The 27,696-nt window shown below is 43.9% G+C and overlaps 1 protein-coding gene across 1 annotated transcript; it reads left to right on the top strand.

The window, feature by feature from the left end:
* On the top strand, positions 1-26,143 carry LOC116990359 (ornithine decarboxylase 1-like). Its single transcript, XM_033047941.1, has 9 exons — positions 1-198; positions 4,489-4,662; positions 6,818-6,990; positions 12,714-12,848; positions 13,785-13,866; positions 14,307-14,390; positions 21,914-22,076; positions 23,594-23,703; positions 25,925-26,143. Exons 1-9 carry the CDS (start codon positions 100-102, stop codon positions 26,141-26,143), a joined length of 1,239 nt encoding a protein of 412 aa, XP_032903832.1. The 5' UTR covers positions 1-99.
* The last annotated feature ends 1,553 nt before the right edge of the window (positions 26,144-27,696 follow it).

Raw genomic sequence — 27,696 nt, 5'->3', positions numbered from 1 at the left:
CATAATCTTTATTGTGATACTGCTAATATTCTTGGACATTCTTTTAAATTAAGGTTGTCGAATTTTGGAAAACCACCAAGCCCTTTGCAAGTCGTGGAAATGGAAAGCTGTCTAAATGAGATTGACTTTGTCATTCTGGAGGAAGGTGTCATTGCTCAGGATGTCATTGCCCAGAAGATCAATGAGAAAAACCCCACAGTAAGTGTCAACATAACGATGTGATGCCAGCAGTAAACTCATAACAAACATAATCAAAATGTAAATATTTTAAAGATAACTGTCTTCTGATAATATTAATCGACACTATATGTGAAAATGAATCATTAAATGTTTGAAGTTATAATAATCATGAAGGAATGATGATAACATGAAGGTAAATGAACATCTAGTTGGTCAAAGTAATCCCTCATTAATTCAATATCATTAATATCATATCAAATATTTCTGTGATTTGCTTCTATTGTGATTCATTTATCAAGACATCAATATATGTGCAAAATAGAAAATATGTCTTCTTTGGTTGTTTTGACATTATGGATATGGTCATAATGGGAACATCCCTGAAATGGAAGTCAACAGTTTCATGATCTTTCACATAGAAACATAGAAAATAGGTGCAGGAGTAGGCCATTCGGCCCTTCGAGCCAGCACCGCCATTCAATATGATCATGGCTGATCATCCAACTCAGTATCCTGTACCTGCCTTCTCTCCAAAACCCCTGATCCCTTTAGCCACAAGGGCCACATCTAACTCCCTCTTAAATATAACCAATGAACTGGCCTCAACTACCTTCTGTGGCAGAGAATTCCACAGATTCACCACTCCCTGTGTGAAAAATGTTTTCCTCATCTCGGTCCTAAAAGATTTCCCCCTTATCCTTAAACTGTGACCCCTTGTACTGGAACATTTTCCTGATCACAATTTCAATCTAACTGGCAAAGGCTTCCCACAGAAACAGTCTGGCTCTATAGTAGTCATAATCCTATGAAACGTGAAGGTGCTGATACAATTCTGATAGACAATTGCATATCAAACCTGCGCTCTACAAATTATTTATGTTTAAGAAGGAACTGCAGATGCTGGATAATCGAAGCTAGACAAAAATGCTGGAGAAACTCAGCGGGTGAGGCAGCATCTATGGAGCGATGGAAATAGGCAATGTTTCGGGTCAAAACCCTTCTTCAGACACTACAAATTAGTAGTGTGTGGGCAGTGCAGTTTTCTTTAAAAGCTTTCAAAAGTTGCACCTGCCCCACCGTCATCTTTCCAAGGGTGGGGCCTTGATGTGCAGTCCCACTTGTTTGTGCATAATAAAGTTAGAAATAGGCATAATTTAAAAAAAAAAATGATTGGAGTGGAGAATGGGTAGAGGGAGACAAAACAAAAAAGCCCAAAAAGTTGAGGGCTGAATGAAGCATTTAGGGTCCTCTGCCAAAGACAGATGAAGAAAAGTCATCAAGAAGAACACCTCATAATCCTAACCATTCAGGTACAAACTGCAACTTTGGTTAAAAATGTAAGGACTAGTCTTTCATGGAAACAAAGTAGTCTATCAGTCTGAAGAAGGATCTCGACCCGAAAACTCACCCATTCCTTCTCTCCAGAGATACTGCCTGTCCCGCTGAGTTACTCCAGCATCTTGTGTCTATCTTTAGTACATTAATGTGTTGATCATAACATCATTTATCATGTAGGAATAAGTCTACAATAATTAAAAAATCATTGCTCCAGTCTGTGTTCAACTGTGGATCGAGAATGGACACACCTAAAAACATTGGTCACAGTATTTTTACATGCTTCAGGGTAGTTTCTATCGCTGTTCTTGTACATGCAGTTATCCAGGAAAAAAAGATGCGAATCTTCCATTTCAGAATGACTGGCATCCTATAAATGACATGAAATGGTTAACTTTCCATCATCATTTCTGTTACCTTTGCAATGTTAAACAGGCAGTCTCTATTGTCAGGGTTCATTGCCAACACAAAAATCTGCATAAGAGATTACAACAGGCTCCATTGATCTTGCTGCCCAATCTCTTTCCAGTAACAATTCAGGTTATTCATCTCAGTTGTTACAACTCTATTACAAATGTTTGTGCTATCAGTTTTTCATAACGGAACCCTTGAAATTGTCAGATATTACAGTTTGTGAGGTTACCACTATGTTGACTCTAAAGTGTTTCCGAAAATACCAATAACATTATACAAATGATACTGCGTGATCATCGGTAATTTGACATATTTTGTTTTCAAACTAATACTTCCCTTTCCCTGTAAGCATTCAGCATTTATATAGGCTAGCCATTGTATCCAATGGTAAGATTTTCTTACATACAAATTTTATATATTCACATTGGCTTGTGCTTGATACATAACTCTAGTTATTAGTTTACCCGGAGAAAACCACTGGTCATAGAGAGAATGTACAAACTACATACAGACAGCACCGGGTCTCTGGTGCTGTAAGGCAGCAACTCAACAACTCAATGCTCACTTTACTGGACACCGTTAGCAGTGCTATTATCTTAAGTCAATGCACTCTGCTTCCCAGCTCCCCTTGCCTGTAATTATAAAGATAAATGTCTTGGATAATCAAAAGTATTTGCATTTCGGAACCATATTGTAGTTTAAGTGTTTACCCACATTCTTTTATGGGCATTGTATTGTTCCACACTCCGTACCCTTGCTGCCATGAAATGGGAAATAAACTGGACCGACTATGCTACCACCTCCGCAGCATGTTTTATAGTACCTGTGATTAGCACTTCTTTTGGATGCCATTTCAGTGTATTAAATTGCCAGAGTATCCTCCTGCGAAATATACTTATTCTCAGCTAACTTCTATTCAATCCCAGCACTCCGTCTGAAGAAGGATCTTGATCTGTAATGTCACCCATTCCTTCTCCCCAGAGATGCTGGCTGATCCACTGAGTTACTGCAGCTTTTTATTTCTATCTTCGGTTTAAACCAGCGTCTGCAGTTCCTTCCTACTCTCCAACTTCCATTTAGGCTAGTTTGTGAATGAATGAATACGTTTATTGTCATTGCACAATACTGTGCAACGAAATTCCATTACATCTCCTCCGGTTAAAAAAAATACAAACACGACAACCATTAACACATATGTACACTTATTAGTAAAAAATAAATAGGTATTTTAAAAGAATTTAAAAGAATTTAAAAGAATTTGGCGGCATTTCTTGGAATTACATTTTGCTTCCCCAGCATTCTCTGTTGGAATTTAGCTCTTTTATCGCACATGGGTAGAAACTATTTTTTAGTCTACCGGTGCGAGCCTTCAGAGTCCTGAATCGCCTCCCAGAGGGTAGCAGAGTAAAAAGGTGGTTGGCAGGGTGGGATGTGTCCTGCTTGATATTTGTGGCGCGGCGCAAACATCGGGCCCTATATATGTCATCCAAGGAGGGCAGTTGGGCGTTTGTAATGTTCTGCGCAATTTTTATAATTCCCTGCAGCGCCCTCCTCTCAGCCACAGTACAGCTGGCAAACCACACCAGGATTCCATAGCAGAGGATACACTCCAGGGCGCATCGGTAGAAGGACAACAGCAGCGGCTGTGAGACGTTTGCTCTCCGCAGAGACCTCAGGAAATACAGCCGCTGATGTGACTTCTTCACGAGAGTGACGGTGTTCATTTGCCATTTGAGGTCCTGGGAGATGTTTATTCCCAGGAACTTAAAGCCAGTGACTCTCTCCACCATGTCTCCTTTGATGTATAAGGGAGCAGGTTCCTCTCTCCTCTTCCTCCTGAAGTCAACGACCAGCTCTTTTGTCTTTGATGGATTGAGTACCAGGTTATTTTTGGTACACCAGACAGTCAGTTTTTGGACTTCATCCCTGTAGGCAGACTCGTCGTTGTTGTTTATTAGTACTCACAGCGAGTGGCGGGTTGTCAGTGCTGGGTGCGCCTTGTGCCTTGATTGCAATCAAGCAAAGTATTCTCTCCCCCCCCCCCCCCCCCCCCCCCCCCTTCAGCTTCATGCAGTTGGGCAGTAGTTGAGCAATATTTTGTTGGTGTTGGCATAAATAGGGGTCTTGAGCACCATCCTTTTTGTTCAGCCATTGATTCAACCATCAACATTAATTTTTCCATGCCCAAGTATGTTGCGCTCCACATTGCTTTCAGTATTTATTTTGCTGTGGTGGTGTATTGCATTTAAAGTCCCAAATGCTCAGTTCTGTCTGCAGGAAATGTTGGTACATAAAGCAGGTAATGATAAGGTGCATTCTTTGTATAGATTTCCGATAAGCATGGCTCCGTTTCATCTTCAAAAAAAAATTCATCATCTGAGCCATCAAAGAAACATCGGGAATATTTCTAGCAAAAACATGATGATGCTGAATAGCACAACATTCGAATGTTTTGCTCAGTGCTTAATTTATTACATTTAACAAAGAGCAATTATTGTAGGAAATCGAGAAAGTAGAATATTGTAGAAATGTGGATGGTCACCATGACATTTGTTTCAGGATGACACAGATGCCTTCTACGTTGCTGACCTTGGTGAAATTATAAACCAACACCTGCAGTGGCAGAAGGCGCTGCCTCGAGTCAAGCCTTTCTATGCTGTGAAATGCAATGACAACAAACCGGTGGTTTGGACTCTTGCTCAGTTAGGGACCGGCTTTGACTGTGCCAGTAAGGTAGGATATGGAATAACAGCATGTCTCGTAGCTCCCAAACTTAATATCTGTGAGCTCTATCTCTTTCTTTTTTTTAATAAGTGTTAATATATGTGACAATGGAAATAATGGAAATGATTTAGCATTTAGCAGTTTGCTGTTGGTGTACAAAGGAAATGGACAAAGTCACCCACTGTCCTGGCTTGGAAATATATCTCCATTCTGTCATCATCATTGGGTCCAAATCCTGGAACTGCCCGACACAGGTAAACAGGATGGTGAAAAAGGTGTATGGCACACTTGCCATAATCAGCCGTGGCATTGATTAGAAGAATTGGGATGTAAGGTTACAATTGTAAGAAAAAAAATGATCAGATTACACTTAAGAGTATCATGCACAGTTCTGATTGCCGTCATGTAGGAAAGACATGGTTAAGCTAGAGAGGATGCAGAACAGATTCACAAGGAACTGGAGAGCTGTAGTTATAAGCAGCCAAAGACGGTCGTGACGTGGCTATCCCCTGGTAGCAGGCCTGGATCACCCACCGTGGAACCGGGGAAACCCACCTGGAGAGGGATGCTGTCGAGCCCGGCGCCCGCTTGCCCGCAAGGACGGGTGAGCAGAGTGAAGGGAGTCATCATCAGTGGATGCAAGAACAAAGGGTCAGAAAGAGGAAGCGGGTTCTTACCTTCTGTGCCCTCAAGGTTGGCTGAGGGAGGCACCCCCGGGTCACAAACCATCTTGTCTCACTGACCTCCAGTTATGCTTTTCTTTGGATGTAAGCATTCTTTTCACGTTCATTTTATTATTCTGAAGATCTATGTTGGATTATCCTTCCATCACTTTATCTCAAGAGTAAAGGGATACAGTCTGTTCAACTTTTTCTGATGGATAGTCCATTCCATTTCTGGTATCATCCACAGAAATCTTACTTTGCCTGTTCTGATGAAGAACAATGACCTTACACATTCCTTCTCATTCCAGAAATGCTGGCTTATGTGCTGACGGTTTCCAAATTCCAGTCCCAGTTCCTCCATATCCTTGTTATGATGTGGTGACCTGCGCATTGATACAAATACATCTATTGATGCTCCTGAACACATCATCAGTGATGTAACCTGGGGTCATTGGGTGTTTCGGGTCTTTCAACATCAGACACCCTCACCCAGGCGACCCAGCCGTGGTTGATCAGACCACCGTTTCGCAACGTAAAAAGTGAATTAAAGGCATCTTAAGGAGCACTTTTATACATAAAATAAACGGCTTTCTTTTACCTGTCCCGTACGTGAAATTCGTCCCCGTTGTCGGCGTTGACGACTTTAGAAGCTGATTTTTTAATTCCTCCAGCGCTGAACTTGTCGGGCGATTTAAAAAAACAAATTCACAGAACGCCCGTCGGAACAATTATTCAGCAAAAGCTTGCACTCCAAGAAAATATAATCCAGGACAGGTAGGTGAAAACCGCATTTTAACCCAGCCCCCCCCCCCCTCAAAGGCGCCAAAATCGCGCAAACGGCCAGTGGCAGAACTGCAGCGCCGCTGAAGGTATGTTTTGTAACATACCTACTTATGGCAGTCTATGACCAGCTCTTCATACTTGGCCATCTTCCTCTCGTGGGCCTCCTCCAGATGGTCCTCCCATGGCACTGTCAGTTCCAACAAGACAATGTTTTTGGTGGCCTCTGAGACCAGGCGGATGTCTGGCCTCAGGGTGGTCATGGCAATGTGCTGTGGGAACTTCAGCTGTTTCACCAGGTCTACAGAAAGCTGCCAGTCCTGCGCAGTCGCCAGGATTCCTGACGGATTCCTGGCTGCCGTGGTTCTTGGCCACTGCGCTCTGGCCTTCACGAAGTTGGTGGTGGGCCGTGCTCGTCTGCAGCTGCTGATTCCCGTGCTGATGGCTTCTGCAATGGGTTTAAGAACCTGGTCGTGACGCCAGGCGTACCGGCCCTTAGGTCGTGACAGTTTATAATGAGCTGGGGCTGAGGCTTTGCATTAGGTGGGATTCAGAGATTGTGTGCACCACTGTCTATTTTTAACATTATAATGCCTGATTGATGGTTTCCCCAGGATCTGTCACACTGTGCTTCCTGACTATACTGCATGTGGAGAATGAACGTGAAAAAATAAAGTAAACGTGGTCTCACAGCAAACTCTCTTTTCTATTGCAACCAGAATGAGATTGCATTGGTGCAAGATCTTGGGGTCCTCCCAGAGAGAATTATTTATGCAAACACCTGCAAGGAGATATCTCATGTTAAATTTGCTGCCGCCCATGGGATCCAGATGATGACATTCGATAATAAGGATGAAATTTCCAAAGTTGCACGGATCCATCCCACAGCTAAGTAAATGAAAATTATCTCTTTACTTTCTTAAATCAGTTGTTGGATTGAAAATGACAATTTCAGAGTAATTGTTTGCAGTCTGCATTTGCTTTCAATATTGTCTGAACCTGTCTGTCTGGAGTGGGTTAAATTCAAAATCTTCATTGATTTTCATTGAATCTTCATTGAATTTCATATCCTCCAAGGTTTGACCTTCAAGCTTGACACTCCAGACTATTTCTCGGTTCTTCAACTCTATTTCCTGCATATCTTCCCCTCTTAATACGGCAGCATTGATGGTAGAACTCTTTCGAGTTCCATTATGTCAAATTCCTTTTCTACACCACTGTGCCTTGCTGCCTTGCTCTGCATACATTCTTTGAACTCTTTAATTCCTGCCATTTTTCTGATTATTTCTCCAAGCACCGCCATTTTCACGTGGCAATATTTGTTTTATTAATGATCCAATGTTACTTAATACTGTCGTATCTGAGAATTTCATACTGTATTCTCCACACAGTTTTTTCAGAAGGATGTGGCTCATGCAGTTGCATCTTGGCATTTCCCAAATTTACATTATTGCCTTAAGAACATGGACAGTATGATTTTTTAAATCAAAAAAGCACAATGGATAAATCTCGATTACAAATTTATTCCATGTGGCACCATTAAGTGAAATGCACTAATTGTAAATTGGAGTATTCTAATGGATTAGGAAGAGTAGAAGATACTCTGCTTCTTTTATATGACATGCTAGTTATGTATTTAAAATCTGAATGTTGTTAGTTATCTTTCATTTCCTTGCATAAATATTTTTTTATCATGTCATTTGGCAATAAATTCTATGGAATTACTATCATTCAATTAAGAGGATAGATGCAAAATGCTGGAGTAACTAGGTCAGGCAGCATCTCTGGAGAAAAGGAATAGGTGATGTTTCGGGTCGAGACCCTTCTTGAGTTACTCTAGCATTTTGTGTCTATCTTTGGTGTAAACCAGCATCTGCAGTTCCTTCCTACACATTCAATTAAAAGGCTTTTCTTTCCTGTCGGGTGCCTTTACGTATGTATCTGCGTACTTCTCCAGTGGTCCATCAGGAAAATGCGAATTTCCACTTTTAGGCATTTAAAGACTGCATGGATGAACTACAGCAATTGTTCATCCCAGTTTGGCAAAAAAAAATAATCAGGGAAGGTAGTGGGATAGTATCAAAACAAAAGATGAAGCATACAAATTAGCCAGAGAAAGCAGCCTACCAGAGGGCTGGGAGAAATTCAGAGTCCAGCAGAGGAGGACAAAGGGCTTAATTAGGAAAGGGAAAATAGATTACGAAAGAAAACTGGCAGGGAACATAAAAACTGACTGCAAAAGTTTTTATAGATATGTGAAGAGAAAAAGATTAGTTAAAACAAATGTAGTTCCCTTGCAGTCAGAAACAAGTGAATTGATCATGGGGAACAAGGACATGGCAGACCAATTGAATAACTACTTTGGTTCTGTCTTCACTAAGGAAGACATAAATAATCTGCCGGAAATAGCAGGGGACCGGTGGTCAAATGAGATGGAGGAACTGAGTAAAATCCAGGTTAGCCGGGAAGTGGTGTTAGGTAAATTGAATGGATTAAAGGCCGATAAATCCCCAAGGCCAGATAGGCTGCATCCCAGAGTATTTAAGGAAGTAGCCCCAGAAATAGTGGATGCATTAGTGATAATTTTTCAAAAATCTTTAGATTCTGGAGTAGTTCCTGAGGATTGGAGGGTAGCTAATGTAACACCACTTTTTAAAAAGGGAAGGAGAGAGAAAACGTGGAATTAAAGACCAGTTAGTCTAACATCGGTAGTGGGGAAACTGCTAGTCAGTTATTAAAGATGGGATAGCAGCACATTTGGAAAGTGGTGAAATCGTTGGACATAGTCAGCATGGATTTATGAAAGGTAAATCATGACTGACGAATCTTATAGAATTTTTCGAGGATGTAACGAGTAGAGTGGATAAGGGAGAACCAGTGGATGTGTTATATCTGGACTTTCAGAAGGCTTTCGACAAGGTCCCACATAAGAGATTAGTATACAAATTTAAAGCACACGGTATTGGCGGTTCAGTATTGATGTGGATAGAGAACTGGCTGGCAGACAGGAAGCAAAGAGTAGGAGTAAACTGGTCCTTTTCACAATGGCAGGCAGTGACTAGTGGGGTACCGCAAGGCTCAGTGCTGGGACCCCAGCTATTTACAATATATATTAATGATTTGGACGAGGGAATTGAATGCAACATCTCCAAGTTTGTGGATGACACGAAGCTGGGGGGCAGTGTTAGCTGTGAGGAGGATGCTAGGAGGCTGCAAGGTGACTTGGATAGGCTGGGTGAGTGGGCAAATGCATGGCAGATGCAGTATAATGTGGATAAATGTGAGGTTATCCACTTTGGTGGCAAAAACAGGAAAGTAGATTATTATCTGAATGGTGGCCGATTAGGAAAAGGGGAGATGCAACGAGACCTGGGTGTCATGGTACACCAGTCATTGAAAGTAGGCATGCAGGTGCAGCAGGCAGTGAAGAAAGCCAATGGTATGTTAGCATTCAAAACAAAAGGATTTGAGTATAGGAGCTGGGAGGTTCTACTGCAGTTGTACAGGGTCTTGGTGAGACCACACCTGGAGTACTGCGTACAGTTTTGGTCTCCTAATCTGAGGAAAGACATTCTTGCCATAGAGGGAGTACAGAGAAGGTTCACCAGACTGATACCTGGGATGTCAGGACTTTCATATGAAGAAAGACTGGATAGACTCGGTTTGTACTCGCTAGAATTTAGAAGATTGAGGGGGGGTCTTATAGAAACGTACAAAATTCTTAAGGTGTTTTCAGGCTAGATGCAGGAAGATTGTTCCCGATGTTGGGGAAGTCCAGAACAAGGGGTCACAGTTTACGGATAAGGGGGAAATCTTTTAGGACCGAGATGAGAAAAACATTTTTTCACACAGAGAGTGGTGAATCTCTGGAATTCTCTGCCACAGAAGATAGTTGAGGCCAGTTCATTGGCTATGTTTAAGAGGGAGTTAGATGTGGCCCTTGTGGCTAAAGGGATCAGGGGTTATGTAGAGAAGGCAGGTACAGGATACTGAGTTGGATGATCAGCCATGATCATATTGAATGGCAGTGCAGGCTCGAAGGGCCGAATGGCCTACTCCTGCACCTATTTTCTATGTTTCTATGTTTCCACAGATTTCCCGTCCATCAGAGTGGGGAAATTGAACATGAGTAGAGTGAGACCATTCAAATAAAGGGAAAACATTGGCTGCTGGGAGCTAACTTTAGCTGAGGAGGACAATTGTAATATAGCATTTGCTGATGATACACTGGGTAGCAGCGTTTGCTATGAGGAAGATATAGAAAGGTTTCAGGAGAATATAGACAATAAATGAAGGGGCAAGAAAAATGTAGATGGAATAAAATATGCAAAAATGTAAAGTTTTCCATTTTGATAGAAAAAAAGAAAGGCAGAGTATTTTTAAATGACATGAGAATGAACGCCATTGATGTTCAGAGAGATCTGGGTATTGTAAACAAATCAACAGGTAGAGCAAGCAACTTAGAAAGTATAAAAGATGATCATTTATATCGGGTCCTGATTGTGATCACACCTGAAATTTGCTGTGCGGGTCTGCTACCCAGGGATGATGTAATCGGGGTGGGAGCAGTGCTGTCAAGGTTCACAAGAATGATTCCTGGAATAGCTGGTTTCTCAGACGAGGCAAGATGAAGCTGTCTGGGCCTTTTCTCTATTGAGTTTACATGAATGAGCGGTGATCGCATTTAAACATATAAAACTGCTATTGTTCTCGCCAGTTGACGTGGAGACATCAACTTCCATCAAAGATCCTCGGTAGAAGTCCTCCTTTCCACCAGCTGGCTTGTCTAGAAACTGGGAGTCATGACACAATGATGATTGGTTAGGATTGCGATGAGGAGAAAATTCCGCATTCGGAAAGTAGTAAAACTTTTGTAATCGTCGCCCTAAAGGGCTGGCCAAGCTCTGTTGCTACATTGAACACAGGAGTCTTTTTTTTTAATACTAAGGGAATCAAGGGATACGAGGCTGATGCAAGCAAATGGTGCTAAGGTAAAAGATCACCTAGGGCCTTAATCAATGGTGGAGCAGACATGAGAGATCCTGCGTAGACAAATGTGCTGGAGAAACTCAGCAGGTGAGGCAGCATCTCTGGAGCGAAGGAAATAGGCAACGTTTCGGGCTGAAACCCTTCTTCAGACTGATGTAGGGTGGGGGGGGGGGGCGGGGAGAAGAAAGGAGAAAGGAGGAGGAGGAGCCAGAGAGCTGAGGGAGAGCTGAGAAGGGGAGGAGACAGCAAGGGCTACCGGAAATTGGAGAAGTCAATGTTCGTACCACTAGGGTGCAAACTGCCCAAGCGGGATATGAGGTGCTGCTCACTCTGGCCATGGAGGAGGCCCAGGACAGAAAGGTCAGATTCGGAATGGGAGGGGGAGTTGAAGTGCTGAGTCACAGGGAGATCAGGTTGGTTAATGCGGACCGAGCGGAGGTGTTCGGCGCTTGGTCTCACCGATGTAGATCAGCTGACATCTAGAGCAGCCGATGCAATAGGTGAGGTTGGAGGAGATGCAGGTGAACCTCTGTTGCACCTGGAACGACTGCCTGGGTCCTTGAATGGAGTCGAGGGGGGAGGTAAAGCGACAAGTGTAGCATCTCTTGCGTTTGCAAGGGAAAGTGCCCGGGGAGGGGGTGGTGCGGGAGGGAAGGGAAGAATTGACTAGGGAGTTACGGAGGGAGCGGTCTTTGCGGAAGGCAGACAGGGGGGGGGAGATGGGAAGATGTGGCGAGTGGTGGGGTCACGTTGGAGGTGGCAAAAATGACGGAGGATTATTTGTTGTATGTGACGGCTAGTGGGGTGGAAGGTGAGGACTAGGGGGACTCTGCCCTTGTTACGAGAGAGGGGATGGGGAGAGCGAGCAGTGTTATGGGGTATTGAAGAGACCCTGGTGATAGCCTCATCTATAGTAGGGGAGGGGAACCCCCGTTCCATGAAGAATGAGGACATTTCCAATGATCCTGGTTTTATTTCCTATGTTTTTGTCATATGTATAATAGGACAATGAAATTCTTGCTTCTGTGTGCTGAAGCAAAGCAAGAATGTCATTGTCCTATCAGGGACATATGACAATAAACTCACTTGAACTTGAACTTGTTTCATTTTATTTGAGATGGCCAAATTTAACCATTTTATGTTGTACATGGTATTTTGTTAAATGACTTTCAATCTTTTTCTTCCTAGCATTCTTAACTCATTTTTAATATTATTGTATTATTTTATGTTTGTGAATATCAACCCAGCATGGTAGATGGCCGATGAGCCTGGAGGAAGCCACATCTTTGTGGCTGCTGCAGGCATTCGGTCAGTGGACTTTTCCATTGGAGTAGCCCAGGTGCTGGGAGAGGGTTTCTCAGAGGAAGAAACCTTGGAGCAACTTTGGAGCAAGCAGGTAGAAACGGCCCGGTCCTTTGTGCAGGCAACTGGTGATTTCAGAACTGTGGAAGATAGATCTGTCCATAGTTATTTCCAGAAAGATAATTGTAGGATAAGTCAGAAATAAAATATGTCACTTTTTTCTCTTCGTGAAAATTGATATTTGGCTCTGGCACAAACCGAAGGGGTCAACTCTCTTACTTTGCAATATTGACACCTCTCTAACTAATGTTGCTGCCCTCACAGGATGGTTCTTCGCATTGTCACAAATGATGCTTTGTCGTGTATTCCCCTGAGTGTGAAGTTTGGGGCAACTTTAAATGAATGCAGACAGCTGATGGAATGTGCTAAAACCTTGAGTGTTGACATCATTGGTGTCAGGTATAAAGCATTTGCCTTCTGAATACCAGTTTGTAACTGTTATAAATTTGATTTATTTACTAATATATCATGGTATATTAGTAAAAAGAGTACTTTTGGCTGAACCATGTTTATTTAAGGGTGAAACCCGAATCAATGTGCCTAGTTGCATCATCATTCTCTGCTTTAGAAATATAATGAGTAATGTTTTGTTCCTTCCTACACATTTTGTCTGCTCCCCTGCAAAATATCCTCAACATATGCCTACTTTGAAGAAGTTCTCCTCCTCTCTCCGATGAGAGTTCTGCAATACCCTCTCTCGTTGCTCACCCACTGTGATTCCTCCCGTTCTCCAGCTCCATATCTCTAGTTTCCCTCTCCCCTGACTCTCAGTCTGAAGAAGGGTCTCGATCCGAAACGCCACCCACATCTTCTCTCCAGAGATGCTGCCTGCCCCGCTACCCAGCATTTTGTGTCTACAGTGTTTCAACGGCATAAGGTCATATGTGATAAGAGTAGAATTAGACCAATCGGCCCATCAAGAGTAATCTGCTATTCAATCATTGCTGATCTATCTCTCCCTCCTAACCCCATTCATCTGCCTTCTCCCCATAACCTCTGACACCTGTACTAATCAAGAATCTATCTTAAAAATATCCTCAGCCTTCCGTGGCAAAGAATTCCACAAATTCACCACCCTCTGACTAAATACATTTCTCTTCATCTCCTTCCTAAAAGAACATCCTTTAATTCTGAGGATATGATCTCTAGTGCTGGACTCACCCACTATTGGAAACATCCTCTCCGTATCCACTCTATCCAAGCCTTTCACTATTCTGTATGTTTTGAATGTGTCCTCTTTGGACTTTGTAACAAAGTGCTGAGCTGGCAGGTGAAAGAACTGGATAAATGTCTTTCAGAGGCATATTTATACTTTTATATTTCTTCTTTAAACAGTTTCCATGTTGGGAGTGGCTGTATGAATCCGCAGGTATTTGCTCAAGCCATAGCAGATTCACGTCGAGTCTTTGAAATTGGGGTTTGTTTACTTTTTGTTTTTGTTAAAATATTGACCATTCATATTTATTATAACAATTGTTACATTGTTACGTTGCTCTAATCTGCATGGTTGATATTTGCTGCCTATTTCTCTTATTCCACATATATTTCTCTTATTCCACGTTGGGCAATTTGTGCCCAGGCTTATTCTGGGGAAAGAAATAGTTCTTTCAATAATGTTTCAACTAAAATATATAGGCCGGTTGTAATGTGATTAATGCTACATGCCGACATACTAAACCCTAAATCTTAAGATTTAATTTAATGGCTTCAGTGAACTAAAGAAGCTTTTATATTAATGCATGACCGAGCAAAAAAAAAGCTAAGATTTCCATGCAAGGAACTTGCTGATAATGAGGCAACAGTTCTGTTAGATTGAATATTATGTATACACTGAACCTTTTTCCCCCCTGTCCATAGACGAGCCTTGGATTTAACATGAATCTGCTTGATATTGGTGGTGGTTTCCCAGGCATGGACAATGACAAAATAACATTTGAGAAGGTACATGTCATGTATTAAAATCTCAGTTGAGGATCAATTAACATTCATAATGGTGTGCCCACACTGTGCATCTTATCTATAAAATATAGGGATGGGAGTTCTGGGAAATCTGAAAAGGAACAGGTAGGTTTTTGATTATTTTGCTGGGTTTCCGTGATTGTAGTGTTAAATAATATATATTTAAGTGTGGAGTCATGCATTTTGGTAGTAGGCATAAAGGCGTAGACTATTTTCTAAATGGGGAGAGAATCCAGAAATTGGAGGTGTAAAAGGGCTTGGGAGTGCTGGTGCAGGATCATCAAAAAGTTAATCTGCAAGTTGAATCGGTAGTAAAGAAAGTGAACTCAATGCTAGCATTTATTTCAAGAAGGCTTGTATACGAATACAGGGATGTAATGCTGAGGCTCTAAAAGGTGCTGGTCAGGCTGCATTTGGAATATTGTGAGCAATTTTGGGCACCATATCTGAGGAAGGATGTGCTGGCTCTGGAGAGGGTCAAGAGGAAGTTTACAAGAATGATCCCAGGAATGAGTAGGTTACCCTATGATGAGCGTTTGTCGGCACTGGGCCTGTACCCGCTGGAGTTTAGAAGAATGAGGTGGGACCTCATTGAAACACAGAATAGTTACAAATTTGGATAGAGTGGATGTGGAGAGGATGTTTCCATCAGTGGGAGAGTCTAGAACTAGAGGTCATAGCCTCAGAATTAAAGGTTATTCTTTTAGGAAGAAGATGACGAGAAATTTCTTTAGTCAGAGGGTGGTGAATCGGTGGAATTCTTTGCCACAGCAGGGTGTGGAGGCCAAGTCAGTGGATATTTTTAAGGCAGAGATAGATTATGAATTAGTACAGGTGCCAGAGGTTATGGGGAGAAGGGGGTTAGGAGGGGGAGATAGATCAGCCATGAGAGGCCCGGGGAGCCGTTGGTGCGAGGAGGAGTTACCTGGAGCTGTGAGTATAAAAACAGCGCGGGGCTTGCTTCTAGAGAGGCCCGGGGAGCCATTGGTGCGAGGAGGAGTTAGCTGGAGCTGTGAGTATAAAAACAGCGCGGGGCTTGCTTCTACAGAGGTCCGGGGAGCCGTTGGTGCGAGGAGGAGTTACCTGGAGCTGTGAGTATAAAAACAGCGCGGGGCTTGTTTCTACAGAGGCCCGGGGAGCCGTTGGTGCGAGGAGGAGTTACCTGGAGCTGTGAGTATAAAAACAGCGCGGGGCTTGCTTCTACAGAGGCCCGGGGAGCCGTTGGTGAGAGGAGGAGTTACCTGGAGCTGTGAGTATAAAAACAGCGCGGGGCTTGCTTCTACAGAGGCCCGGGGAGCCGTTGGTGCGAGGAGGAGTTACCTGGAGCTGTGAGTTACCCAAATCTGCAACGTTCCATCTCACTTCCAGAGAAGGTGTCTGGTGGAAGCCTCTGATTGGTCGAACGGACTAGAGGAAGCAGCTGATTGGCTTGTATCCCGGGTAAGGCTTTTTTGTATTGGGATAAGGGGGAGAATGAGGGCCAGGGCAGTTTACTGTTCTGGATGTCAGATGTGGGAGGTCATGGAGTCTGAGCGCCAGGTGCGTCGAGATGGGGCTCCTAAGGGACCATGTTAGGAATCTGGAGCAGCAACTCGATGACCTTTGTCTGCTCAGGGAGAGCGAGGAGGTCATAGAAAGGAGTTACAGGGAGGTGGTCACTCCAAGACCACGGGAGACAGAAAACTGGGTCACAGTTAGGAAGGGCAATGGGCAGAGGCAGGGACGAGTGAGTACTCCAATGTTGGTACACCTTGCAAATAAGTACTCCTGTTTGAGTACGGATGGGGGTGACAGCCTGCCCGGGGGTAGCGAGAGCGGACGGGCCTCCAGCACAGAGACCGGCCCTGTTACTCCTGAAGGTAGGGACAAAAAGAAGAGGGCAATAGTAATTGGGGACTCTATTGTTAGGAGGTCGGATAGGCGATTCTGTGGACGCAGTCGGGAGACCAGGATGGTGGTCTGCCTCCCTGGTGCCAGGGTCTCGGATGTGTCTCAACGAGTCCAAGATATCCTGAAATCAGAGGGAGAGGAGCCTGAGGTCGTGGTACATATAGGTACCAATGACATAGGTAAAAAAAGGGAAGAGGTCCTGAAGGGAGGATTTAGGGAGTTGGGAGGAGAGTTAAGGAAAAGGACCAAAAAGGTAACAATCTCAGGATTACTGCCTGTGCCACGCGACAGTGAGAGTAGGAATGGAGCGAGGTGGAGGATAAATGCGTGGCTGAAAGACTTGTGCAGAGGGCAGGGATTCAAGTTTCTGGATCATTGGGACTTCTTTTGGGGAAGGTGGGACCTGTACAGAAAGGATGGGTTGCACTTGAACCCGAGGGGGACCAATATCCTGGCGGGGAAATTCGCAAAGGCTACTGGGGAGACTTTAAACTAGAACGGTTGGGGTGAGGGACTCAAATAGAGAAAGCTAGTAGACAGAATGGGAGGCAGGAAGCAGAAAAGGGAAGCACTCGGGCACAAGAGGAGAAAGAAAAAAAAGGAAATAAACAGAGAATCAGAGGCGGGGGGTTTCATAAATGTGCATATTTTAATGCTAGGTGCATTGTAAGAAAGGTGGATGAGCTTAGAGTCTGGATAGACACATGGAAGTATGATGTTGTGGCGATCGGTGAAACATGGTTGCAGAAGGGCTGTGATTGGAAACTAAATATTCCAGGATTTCGTTGCTTCAGGTGTGATAGAATTGGAGGGGCAAGAGGTGGAGGTGTTGCATTACTAGTCAGGGAAGATATTACAGCAGTGCTTTGGCAGGATAGATTGGAGGGCTCATCTAGGGAGGCTATTTGGGTGGAACTGAGAAGTGGGAAAGGGGTAGCAACACTTATAGGGGTGTATTATAGACCACCAAATGGGGATCGGGAATTGGAAGAGCAAATATGTAAGGAGATAGCAGATATTAGTAGTGAGCACAAAGTAGTGATTGTGGGAGATTTCAACTTTCCACACATAGACTGGGAAACACATTCGGTAATGGGCTGGATGGTTTGGAGTTTGTAAAATGTGCGCAGGATAGTTTTTTGCAGCAATACATAGAGGTACCTACTAGAGGAGGGGCAGTGTTGGACCTCCTGTTAGGAAATGAGACGGGACAGGTGGCGGAGGTATGCGTTGGGGAGCACTTCGGGTCCAGTGATCACAATACCATTAGTTTCAATATAATTATGGAGAGGGTCAGAACTGGACCTAGGGTTGAGATTTTTGATTGGAGAAAGGCTAACTTTGATGAGATGCGAAATGATTTAAAAGGAGTGAACTGGGACATTTTGTTTTATGGGAAGGATGTAGAAGAGAAATGGAGGACATTTAAAGGGGAAATTTTAAGAGTTCAGAATCTTTATGTTCCTGTTCAGTTGAAAGGAAACAGTAAAAAGTGGAAAGAGCCCTGGTTTTCAAGGGAAATTGGACATCTTGTTCGGAAAAAGAGGGAGATCTACAATAATTATAGGCAGCATGAAGTAAATGACGTGCTTGAGGAGTATAAGGAATGTAAAAAGAATCTTAAGAAAGAAATTAGAAAAGCTAAAAGAAGACATGAGGTTGCTTTGGCAAGTAAGGTGAAAGTAAATCCAAAGGGTTTCTACAGCTATATTAAAAGCAAAAGGATAACGAGGGATAAAATTGGTCCATTGGAGAGACGGAATGGACAGCTATCTGCAGAGCCAAAAGAGATGGGGGAGATATTGAACAATTTATTTTCTTCGGTATTCACCAAGGAGAAGGATATTGAATTATGTGAGGTAAGGGAAACTAGTAGAGTCGCTATGGATACTATGAGTTTCAAAGTAAAAGAAGTACTGACACTTTTGAAAAATATAAAAGTGGATAAGTCTCCAGGTCCTGACAGGATATTCCCTAGGACATTGAGGGAAGTTAGTGTAGAAATAGCCGGGGCTATGACAGAAATATTTCAAATGTCATTAGAAACGGGAACAGTCCCCGAGGATTGGCGTACTGCGCATGTTGTTCCATTGTTTAAAAAGGGTTCTAAGAGTAAACCTAGCAATTATAGGCCTGTTAGTTTGACTTCAGTGGTGGGCAAATTAATGGAAAAGATACTTAGAGATAATATATATAAGCATCTGGATAAACAGGGTCTGATTAGGAACAGTCAGCATGGATTTGTGCCTGGAAGGTCATGTTTGACTAATCTTCTGGAATTTTTTGAAGAGGTTACTAGGGAAATTGACGAGGGTAAAGCAGTGGATGTTGTCTATATGGACTTTAGTAAGGCCTTTGACAAGGTTCCTCATGGAAGGTTGGTTAAGAAGGTTCAACTGTTGGGTATAAATGCAGGAGTAGCAAGATGGATTCAACAGTGGCTGAATGGGAGAAGCCAGAGGGTAATGGTGGATGGTTGTTTGTCGGGTTGGAGGCAGGTGACTAGTGGGGTGCCTCAGGGATCGGTGTTGGGTCCTTTGTGGTTTGTCATGTACATCAATGATCTGGATGAAGGTGTGGTAAATTGGATTAGTAAGTATGCAGATGATACCAAGATAGGGGGTGTTGTGGATAATGAAGAGGATTTCCAAAGTCTACAGAGTGATTTGGGCCATTTGGAAGAATGGGCTGAAAGATGGCAGATGGAGTTTAATGCTGATAAATGTGAGGTGCTACACCTTGGCAGGACAAATCAAAATAGGACGTACATGGTAAATGGTAGGGAATTGAAGAATACAGTTGAACAGAGGGATCTGGGAATAACCGTGCATAGTTCCTTGAAGGTGGAATCTCATATAGATAGGGTGGTAAAGAAAGCTTTTGGTATGCTAGCCTTTATAAATCAGAGCATTGAGTATAGAAGCTGGGATGTAATGTTAAAATTGTACAAGGCATTGGTGAGACCAAATCTGGAGTATGGTGTACAATTTTGGTCTCCCAATTATAGGAAGGATGTCAACAAAATAGAGAGAGTACAGAGGAGATTTACTAGAATGTTGCCTGGGTTTCAACAACTAAGTTACAGAGAAAGGTTGAATAAGTTAGGTCTTTATTCTCTGGAGCGCAGAAGGTTAAGGGGGGACATGATAGAGGTCTTTAAAATGATGAGAGGGATAGACAGAGTTGATGTGGATCAGCTTTTCCCTTTGAGAAAATGGAAGATTCAAACAAGAGGACATGACTTCAGAATTAAGGGACAGAAGTTTAGGGGTAACATGAGGGGGAACTTCTTTTCTCAGAGAGTGGCAGCGGTGTGGAATGAGCTTCCAGTGGAAGTGGTGGAGGCAGGTTCGTTGGTATCATTTAAAAATAAATTGGATAGGCATATGGATGAGAAGGGAATGGAGGGTTATGGTATGAGTGCAGGCAGGTGGGACTAAGGGAAAAAAGTTGTTCGGCACGGACTTGTAGGGCCGAGATGGCCTGTTTCCGTGCTGTAATTGTTATATGGTTATGGTTATATGATTGAATGGCGGAGTATACTTGATGGGCTGAATGGCCTAATTTGCCCTTAAAACCATTTTCTGCAATATTCTTAAGGATTAGTTGGATTGTCTCCAATTTTCTGTTTTAGGGGCCAGCTTTTATTGTTGTTTATTGTCAATTCTATATACAGATACTAATGTGCATCAATAGGTTAATATTTAATATAATGCTTGAAAGGGATGAACATTAAATAAAACCCAACCTATACGGCCTTTCCACATTATGGTGAATATTATCTGCAGCCTCTCAAGTTCAGTTGCATCCTGTTCCAGTGCTCCAGTTGTGGTCTACCACTGTTTATGATGTTCATTAGTTATAGGAGCAGAATTAGGCCAATTGGACCATCAAGTCTACTCTGTCATTCGGTCATGGCTGGTTTATCTTTCCCCCTCAAACCCATTCTTCTGCCTTTGGCCCATAACCCCCTGGAATCCGTACTAATCATAACCTTGTACCATAAATTTGTACCATAACCACCAAGTTCTTATATTCTGTACCCAGGCTAATGAAAGAGAGTACTTGTGTCCCTTTTTCACTACTTTATCTATCTGTAATGATCTCAATGTAAAGCACCGCTGGCCCCGTTTTCTCCACGCCGACAATGAAGTTGTACAAGGCGGGGGCTGTTGTAGGGCGGACGGGCCGAGCGGCCTGTAGCCGAGGGAGGGGGAGGCCAAGGCTGCAGCCTAGTCCTTGCCCCGGGTCCTGCTCCTCTCCCTCCCCGCGGGCCCAGAGCAGCAGCGCCGGCACCCCCAGCACCAGTCTCGCCTTTACCCGTGGACAGGCGTCGTTCAGCATGAAGATGCTGGTTTACACCGAAGGTAGACTCAACGTGCTGTAGCAACTCAGCGGGACAGGCAGCATCTTTGGAGAAAAGGAATAGGTGACGTTTCGGGTCAAGACCCTTCTCCAGAGAGGTTACCTGACCCGCTGAGTTACTGCAGCATTTTGTGTGTATCCCTGTCGATGACTGGTGTTCGGCCTTCGCCGGCACCGAGGGGGTTAACTGACAGCCACGGATAAGGCGAGAGATGCAGCTGATGGTCCCCAGCCCGTCGGGGACCGGATTCCTCGGGAGTTGGAGCAGATTTGAGCTGGAGTTAGCGATGGCTGTAAGCCACTGCTCTGGACCGGTGTCCCATCACCCCGGACATCTCCGCCCGCCCCCGGACAGGGATGGGACACTCGGGAGGGGACGGGTACGGTAGTGAGATCACCCGTTCGCACTTGTTCTACATTATCTAACTCCAGTAGCAATTCAACAGCGCTTGCAGCGCCAAAGACCCGGGTTCGATCCTGACTACGGATGAAACGCAGGTCTGTGTACATGCAGCAGCTCAGCTGTTTATCGCGAATGACCTATGACCTGGGCATGCGCAGTCGGAATACCGAACTCACTTATTAGTTGCTTTGTGCCTGCATTATTTAAAGAAGCAGAACCGTTAGATGGAAATTTCTTTGGAGAACACAAGTGGCGGCGCTGCCCAAGCAGCTGCGGCTCGCCTGCAGTCCGTCTGTCTTTTTCATTTGTTTTCTTTTGTCTTGTTGGATGTATGTTTTAGTTTATTTTTAGTTGTGTATGTGTGGGGGGCGGGGGAAACTTATTTTAGTCTCTTCCTTCCGGGGGAATGCAACATATTCTCTGTCGTATCTCCGTCTGCGTGAGGCCTAATCGCGGAGCTGGCGGCCTCCAACTGGGACCAACCTTGGGGTTCCGGAGGCAGAGCCAGGACTCACCATCGCGAGGCCGGCCGACTTCGGGCCTGTGTTGGCGCTGCGGCGGTGGCCCAACTTCGGAGCCTCAGAGGCTTTGGCCGCTGGCCCAGTGGACGTCAACATCAGGAGCTTGCAGGTCCCCGGTTTGTGACCGATTCTCCGGAGCTCCCACAACAACAGCTTCGTCCGCTGGACAGGAGGGTGGCAGCTTCGTCCGCCCCGGGCCGCGGAGTTTGAACCGGCCCGTTCGCGGAGCTCGGATTCGGCCGCGGGATTTCTGTACAAAATCATTTAGAACTATATAAAATGCTGGCCATCTTCAATTTAATGTCTAATTAATTTCCTTGTTGCAGATTACAGCAGTAATCAATCCTGCACTGGACCATCACTTCCCTGCAGCAAGTGGAGTCAAGATAATTGCTGAACCAGGCCGTTATTACGCAACATCATCATTCACACTGGCTGTGAATATCATTGGTAGAAAAATTATTCATAGAGCTTCAACTGACTCCGATGGTAAATTCTGCCACCATTGAATTATTCAATAAGCCAATGCTGTCACTTTATATTATCTGATAGGTGTAGATTGTCGGTTTGACAGTTTGTCGGTTTGTCAAGGAGGACTCTCTCTAACAACTACAGGTGCACAGTAGAGAGCATGCTGACCGGTTGCATTGTGGCTTGGTTCGGCAACTTGAGCGCCCTGGAGAGGAAGAGACTACAAAAAGTAGTAAACACTGCCCAGTCCATCATCGGCTCTGACCTTCCTTCCATCGAGGGGATTTATCGCAGTCGCTGCCTCAAAAAGGCTGGCAGTATCATCAAAGACCCACACCATCCTGGCCACACACTCATCTCCCTGCTACCTTCAGGTAGAAGGTACAGGAGCCTGAAGACTGCAACGACCAGGTTCAGGAATAGCTACTTCCCCACAGCCATCAGGCTATTAAACCTGGCTCGGACAAAACTCTGAACATTAATAACCCATTATCTGTTATTTGCACTTTATCAGTTTATTTATTCATGTGTTTTGTAGTCAATGCCTATTATGTTCTGTTATGCTGAAGCAAAGCAAGAATGTCAATGTCCTATCAGGGACACATGACAATAAACTCTCTTGAACTTGAATTTATTCCAATGATTAACACCCCTAAAAGGAGCCATGACAGGGAAATCTTTGTGTTTTGCGCAAGCAAAAAGAAAGAATTATCATTTAAAGCCTGGAGATTTTTGTTTACTACTTCATCTATGTTAAACTACTGTAGGTGATCTCAGCCCAGCTTCTTGAGTAAAACAGGGTTCTCTCATCACTGTCCAGACTCTAATGCCACTTGAGGAATTTTGGTGCAGGCATGAAAACTGCATGATATGGGCCACAGGCCTCACCAAACAATAGTGGACTGATGAATATTGTTCTTCTACTGGCCTTCCATGCAGTCTTCTTGGCTGACAGCCCATACTGGAAATTGTACACTTGTAACCACAAACACAGCGTCACTTGTTTTCCTTGACATACAAGCTTCCCTCTAGGAGCACAAACATAAATTGTAATACTTTATGTTTACAATTCAAACTCATAAAAAGCCCGCAACTGGTTCTGTTGCACACTTTAGACTTTAGAGGTACAGCGTGGAGACACGCCCATCGGGTCCACGCTGATCAGCGATAACCCCCCATACACTAACACTATCCTACACACTCTAAATCTTACAATTTCTTACAATTTCTACTGAAGACAATTAACCTACAAACCTGTGTCTTTGGAGCGTAGGAGGAAATGAGCATCTGGAGGAAACCCACACAGTCACAGGGACATCATTGAACTCTGTACAGACAGCACCCATAGTCAGGATAAAACCCAGGTCTATGGCATTGTAAGCAGCAACTCTACCGCTGTATGGTATAGGATAGTCAAAAATTTTTTAAATGCCAAACAAATCCTCTTGACTCTTTATTTTTATCTCTCAGCATTGCAGTGACACATTTTGAAATTCAGTGCATGGATCTTATACACTTTTAATTTTATTTTCTAGATAAACAGAGGACTGTAAAAACCATAATGTACTATTTAAACGAAGGTCTGCATGGGTCTTTTAAGTACTGTGAATTGCCATATTATCTATCAAAACCAATACTATTTAAGGTATGGATTTATATATGTGAAAATATATAATAATGTTGCTGTTAAGCATTTTTGTAGGCACGCTTCATCCATTCCTGCTGATTACCATCTTATCATTAGCAAAGTGAAGGAACATACTGTTAAGTGCTAGAGGAATTCAGCAAGTCAGGCAGCTGTGCAGTGAATGGATTCTCAGACTTCCTGACCCAAAACATTGTCTATCCATTCCATCTATCGCTGCTGTCTAATCTGTTGAGTTGCTCCAGCAGATTGAATTTTGCTCAAGATTCCAGTATCTGCAGTCTCTTGTGTCTCCATACTGTTGCTGTATTCAAGCAGTAATTATCCTCCAATGATGTGTGCGATAAAGGCCAGTTTGGATTTCTCTCAGACTATTTGGCTCCAGATTTACCACAACAGTTGTCCAAAGCTTAGTTCCAGAGGTAATGGGGCTTTTTCACGGGGCGAGTTGACGCAAGATGTCACCAGAGTGAAGTGGTCGTGGTCCAGCACGAGTCTCGCACGATATAACGGGGGGTAGATAAAGAGTTCCCACGGTACTCGGCATTTCTGTTATTTGTGCGAGTGACTTGTCCGTCTCCCGAGCTTTCGCGTTAAATCTTGAATGAACATCGTGAACTACACGTGACACAAATGATGTAACTTTTTTTTTCACACACTATAAATATCCTCCCTTGGTTGAATTGGCTCATTTGGAGACATGTTTTACTGTGTATGTGGGAGACACAGATGGACTGAGCACAGTACCTCGGTCTTACTGTGTGTGGGAGAGGGGGAGAAAGAGACGTACACTCACAGAGGCAGAGTCTCTCAGCCTGTGTAAGAGGGAGGGAGGGAGAGAGAGAGAGAGGCACACACAAGGTGGATGTGAAATCTCACCTGCCTGTTTCAGTGACAGACACCCGCCGCCAGTAAATGAAGACACCCCCATCTGTCTCCCCCTCCTCTCCCTCGACTATAATCTTTAAAAGGGACTTTAAAAGGGACTTTACTGAAAGGTTACGCATTTATCGACCACAGGCAGCATATCAGAAGGGTCTCGATATCTCTGGAGAAAAAGAATAGGTGGCGATTCGAATCGGAACCCTTCTTCAGACATCCTAATCGGAATTGAGTCTGAAGATGTGTCTCGTCCCGAAACATCAGCTATTTTTCTCCAGAGATGCTGCTTGACTCGCTGAGTTACTCCAGCGTTTTGTGTCTGTCTTCGGTTTAAACCAGCATGTGCAGTTCACTCCTTACACGGGTCTCTGGAGAACATTGATTGGTAGCGTTCCAGACCCTGCTTCGGAAAGGCATCGATCGCTAGTCGGCGAGGACTCCGAGCTGTATCTCTCAAAGAAGTACATGTGAAAAATTTCTCACCGACCATAAAAATGCGTAACCTTTCAGTAAAGTCCCTTTTAAAGATTATAGTTATTTTCTTGAATCTCATTAACATAACTCATGAATAAGTTGATGTCCATATGCGGATGCAAATCTTTATTTTTATTTATTTTTTAAATTCAATCCCACAGAAGACAATTTTTACACCTTCTGTCCCCTCTGTCCAGCTTCCGGGTTCACCGTTCGCAGGAGTTCCCACGGTACCCGCAAGAGTTATTACGGATATCGCACTGGCCACTACGTTCATATAATGTTGCAATGTTCAACCACAAGTGTATAAGTCACTCTTGGAGAAATTCAAACTTTCTTGAATTTTCTCCCGAGTGACCAAGATACACGATTACCTGCCGTTAGCGCTACGGTGGTCCACGGTGGTCCACGAATGCTGTACTGTTATCGCACGAGGTTCCCACGATGTTAAACTCTGGTTAACTCTTGTGTCAAGTCGCCCAATGAAAAGGCCGCTTAAGTGTCCACCAAAACTTTCGCCTGAAATGCATAAGCAGTTCTCCAGAGATGTATGGTCTTTTTTTGACTGGGTAGCATGCAAACAAAAACCTTTCACTGTAACTTGGTACACATGGCAATAACAATAAACTAAACCAGAATGGTAGAAGTGGTTGTCTGGATAGGGACTGAACTATCTCCATTGACTGCATTTATCTTTTGAAAGCTATTGAATAACAAACTATTTTAACTAAGGAATAAGAGCTGAAACACGTTAATAGTAAGAAAGGAAAAAAGTGGTAGCATTAGGTGGTTTGCTAATTGCCCAAGGACACAATGTTTAGTGAAGCAAAGTTAATAAAATTTACCTAATATTTATCTCCTACAGAAACTCTGCCCTGACCAACAACTGTTTAACACAAAGGTTTGGGGACCCACCTGTGATGCATGGGATTGCCTCACTGATCAATGGAAGCTGCCTGAACTGCAGATTGGAGAATGGCTGCTCATCCAAAACAGAGGAGCTTACTCTGTCACTATCTCGACCACATTCAATGGCTTTCAAAGAACCACAACACACCATGTAATCTCCAAGGAAGCCTGGTAAGGACGCACGCACACGTGCACACACGCACACACGCACGCACGCACGCACGCACGCACGCACGCACGCACGCACGCACGCACACACACACACACACACACACACACACACACACACACACACACACACACACACACACACACACACACACACACTATATCTACTGGCCTAAGTGGGACCCATCTGGTCCCATGCTCACACGGGAGGGCTGGTCTCCCAACGCAATATTCCACCTCTCCACCAATTCCAATATTGGTAGCCAGTAGGAGGGCTTTCTGGAGCTGTTATGGGCTGAAGGGACTGGTTTGCAGAGGGCTAGTATGGACATTGTGGACAGAATGGATTATTGGGCTGGCAGCTCACTCACGGCTGGTGGGCTGGCAGTTGACTCATGGCCATTCCTTGAAATTCCATTTCAAGCAGGGTGCAAGGCCACCAAATACAGTTTCATGCCATTTCAAGCAGGGTGCACGGCACCAAATTCAAGTGCAGTTTCATGCCACTTCAAGCTAGGTGCAAGGCCACCAAATTCAAGTGCCGTTTCATACCACTTCAAGCAGGGTGCAAGGTCACCAAATTCAAGTGCAGTTTCATACCATTTCAAGCAGGGTGCAAGGCCACCAAATTCAGGTGTAGTTTCATACCACTTCAAGCAGGGTGCACAGCACCAAATTTAAATGCCGTTTCATTCCATTTCAAGCAGGGTGCAAGGCCACCAAATTCAAGTGCAGTTTCATGCCACTTCAGGCAGGGTGCAAGGCCCCCAAATTCAGGTGCAGTTTCATACCACTCCAAGCAGGATGCAAGGCCACCAAATTCAAGTGCAGTTTCATACCACTTCAAGCAGGGTGCAAGGCCACCAAATACAAGTGCAGTTACCTGCCACTTCAAACCACCAACCATCACTTTTGCATTTTCAAATCACCAACCATCACTTTTGCATTTTCAATCCACCAACCACTTTTGCATTTTCAAATTACATTTTCAAACCACATTAAGGGCACTCACAGGTCAGTAAAACCACTCAGTTTAGTAGACATGTGTTCAGTGTTATTCACAGCTCAGACTGAGAGGTGTGACCTCTCGCTTCCCCAACTTGCAGAGACTGAGGCAGTCCACACTTCCGGGTTTTATAGTCCCTCCCCCTTCCACCAGAAGGGGCGTGGCTTTCATGGCATGATTGACAGGAGAGAATCTCAACATTTAAAAAACATTAATAAGTCTTTTATTTTTCACTGGTTGTCCTACGCAGTGGAGGAGGACTCAGAGTAAGATGGCCACAAATCACAGCCGTAAGTGGTAGCGTTTTTTTCTAAAATCACTATGCAGTGCAAACAGGAAGTGATCAAGATTTGAGTTTTAATTATATAGATATATCTATACACATCTATATCTAGACACGTGTGTGTGTGTGTGTGTGTGTGTGTGTTTGTGTATATATTATTTGAATATGGATGAGGGTTACTATTTAACCTTATCTTCCCGTCAAAGGAAAATTCTGCAGAAGATAAAGAAGGGAAACCAATCTCCAGCTGAGAACAAGTCCAAGTAGAGTG

Source organism: Amblyraja radiata, chromosome 2 (assembly GCF_010909765.2).
Source record: "Amblyraja radiata isolate CabotCenter1 chromosome 2, sAmbRad1.1.pri, whole genome shotgun sequence".
In the NCBI taxonomy this organism is placed as follows: Eukaryota; Metazoa; Chordata; class Chondrichthyes; order Rajiformes; family Rajidae; genus Amblyraja; species Amblyraja radiata.
Note: the sequence above shows the minus strand (reverse complement) of the source record. Positions and strands in the feature narration are given on the sequence as shown.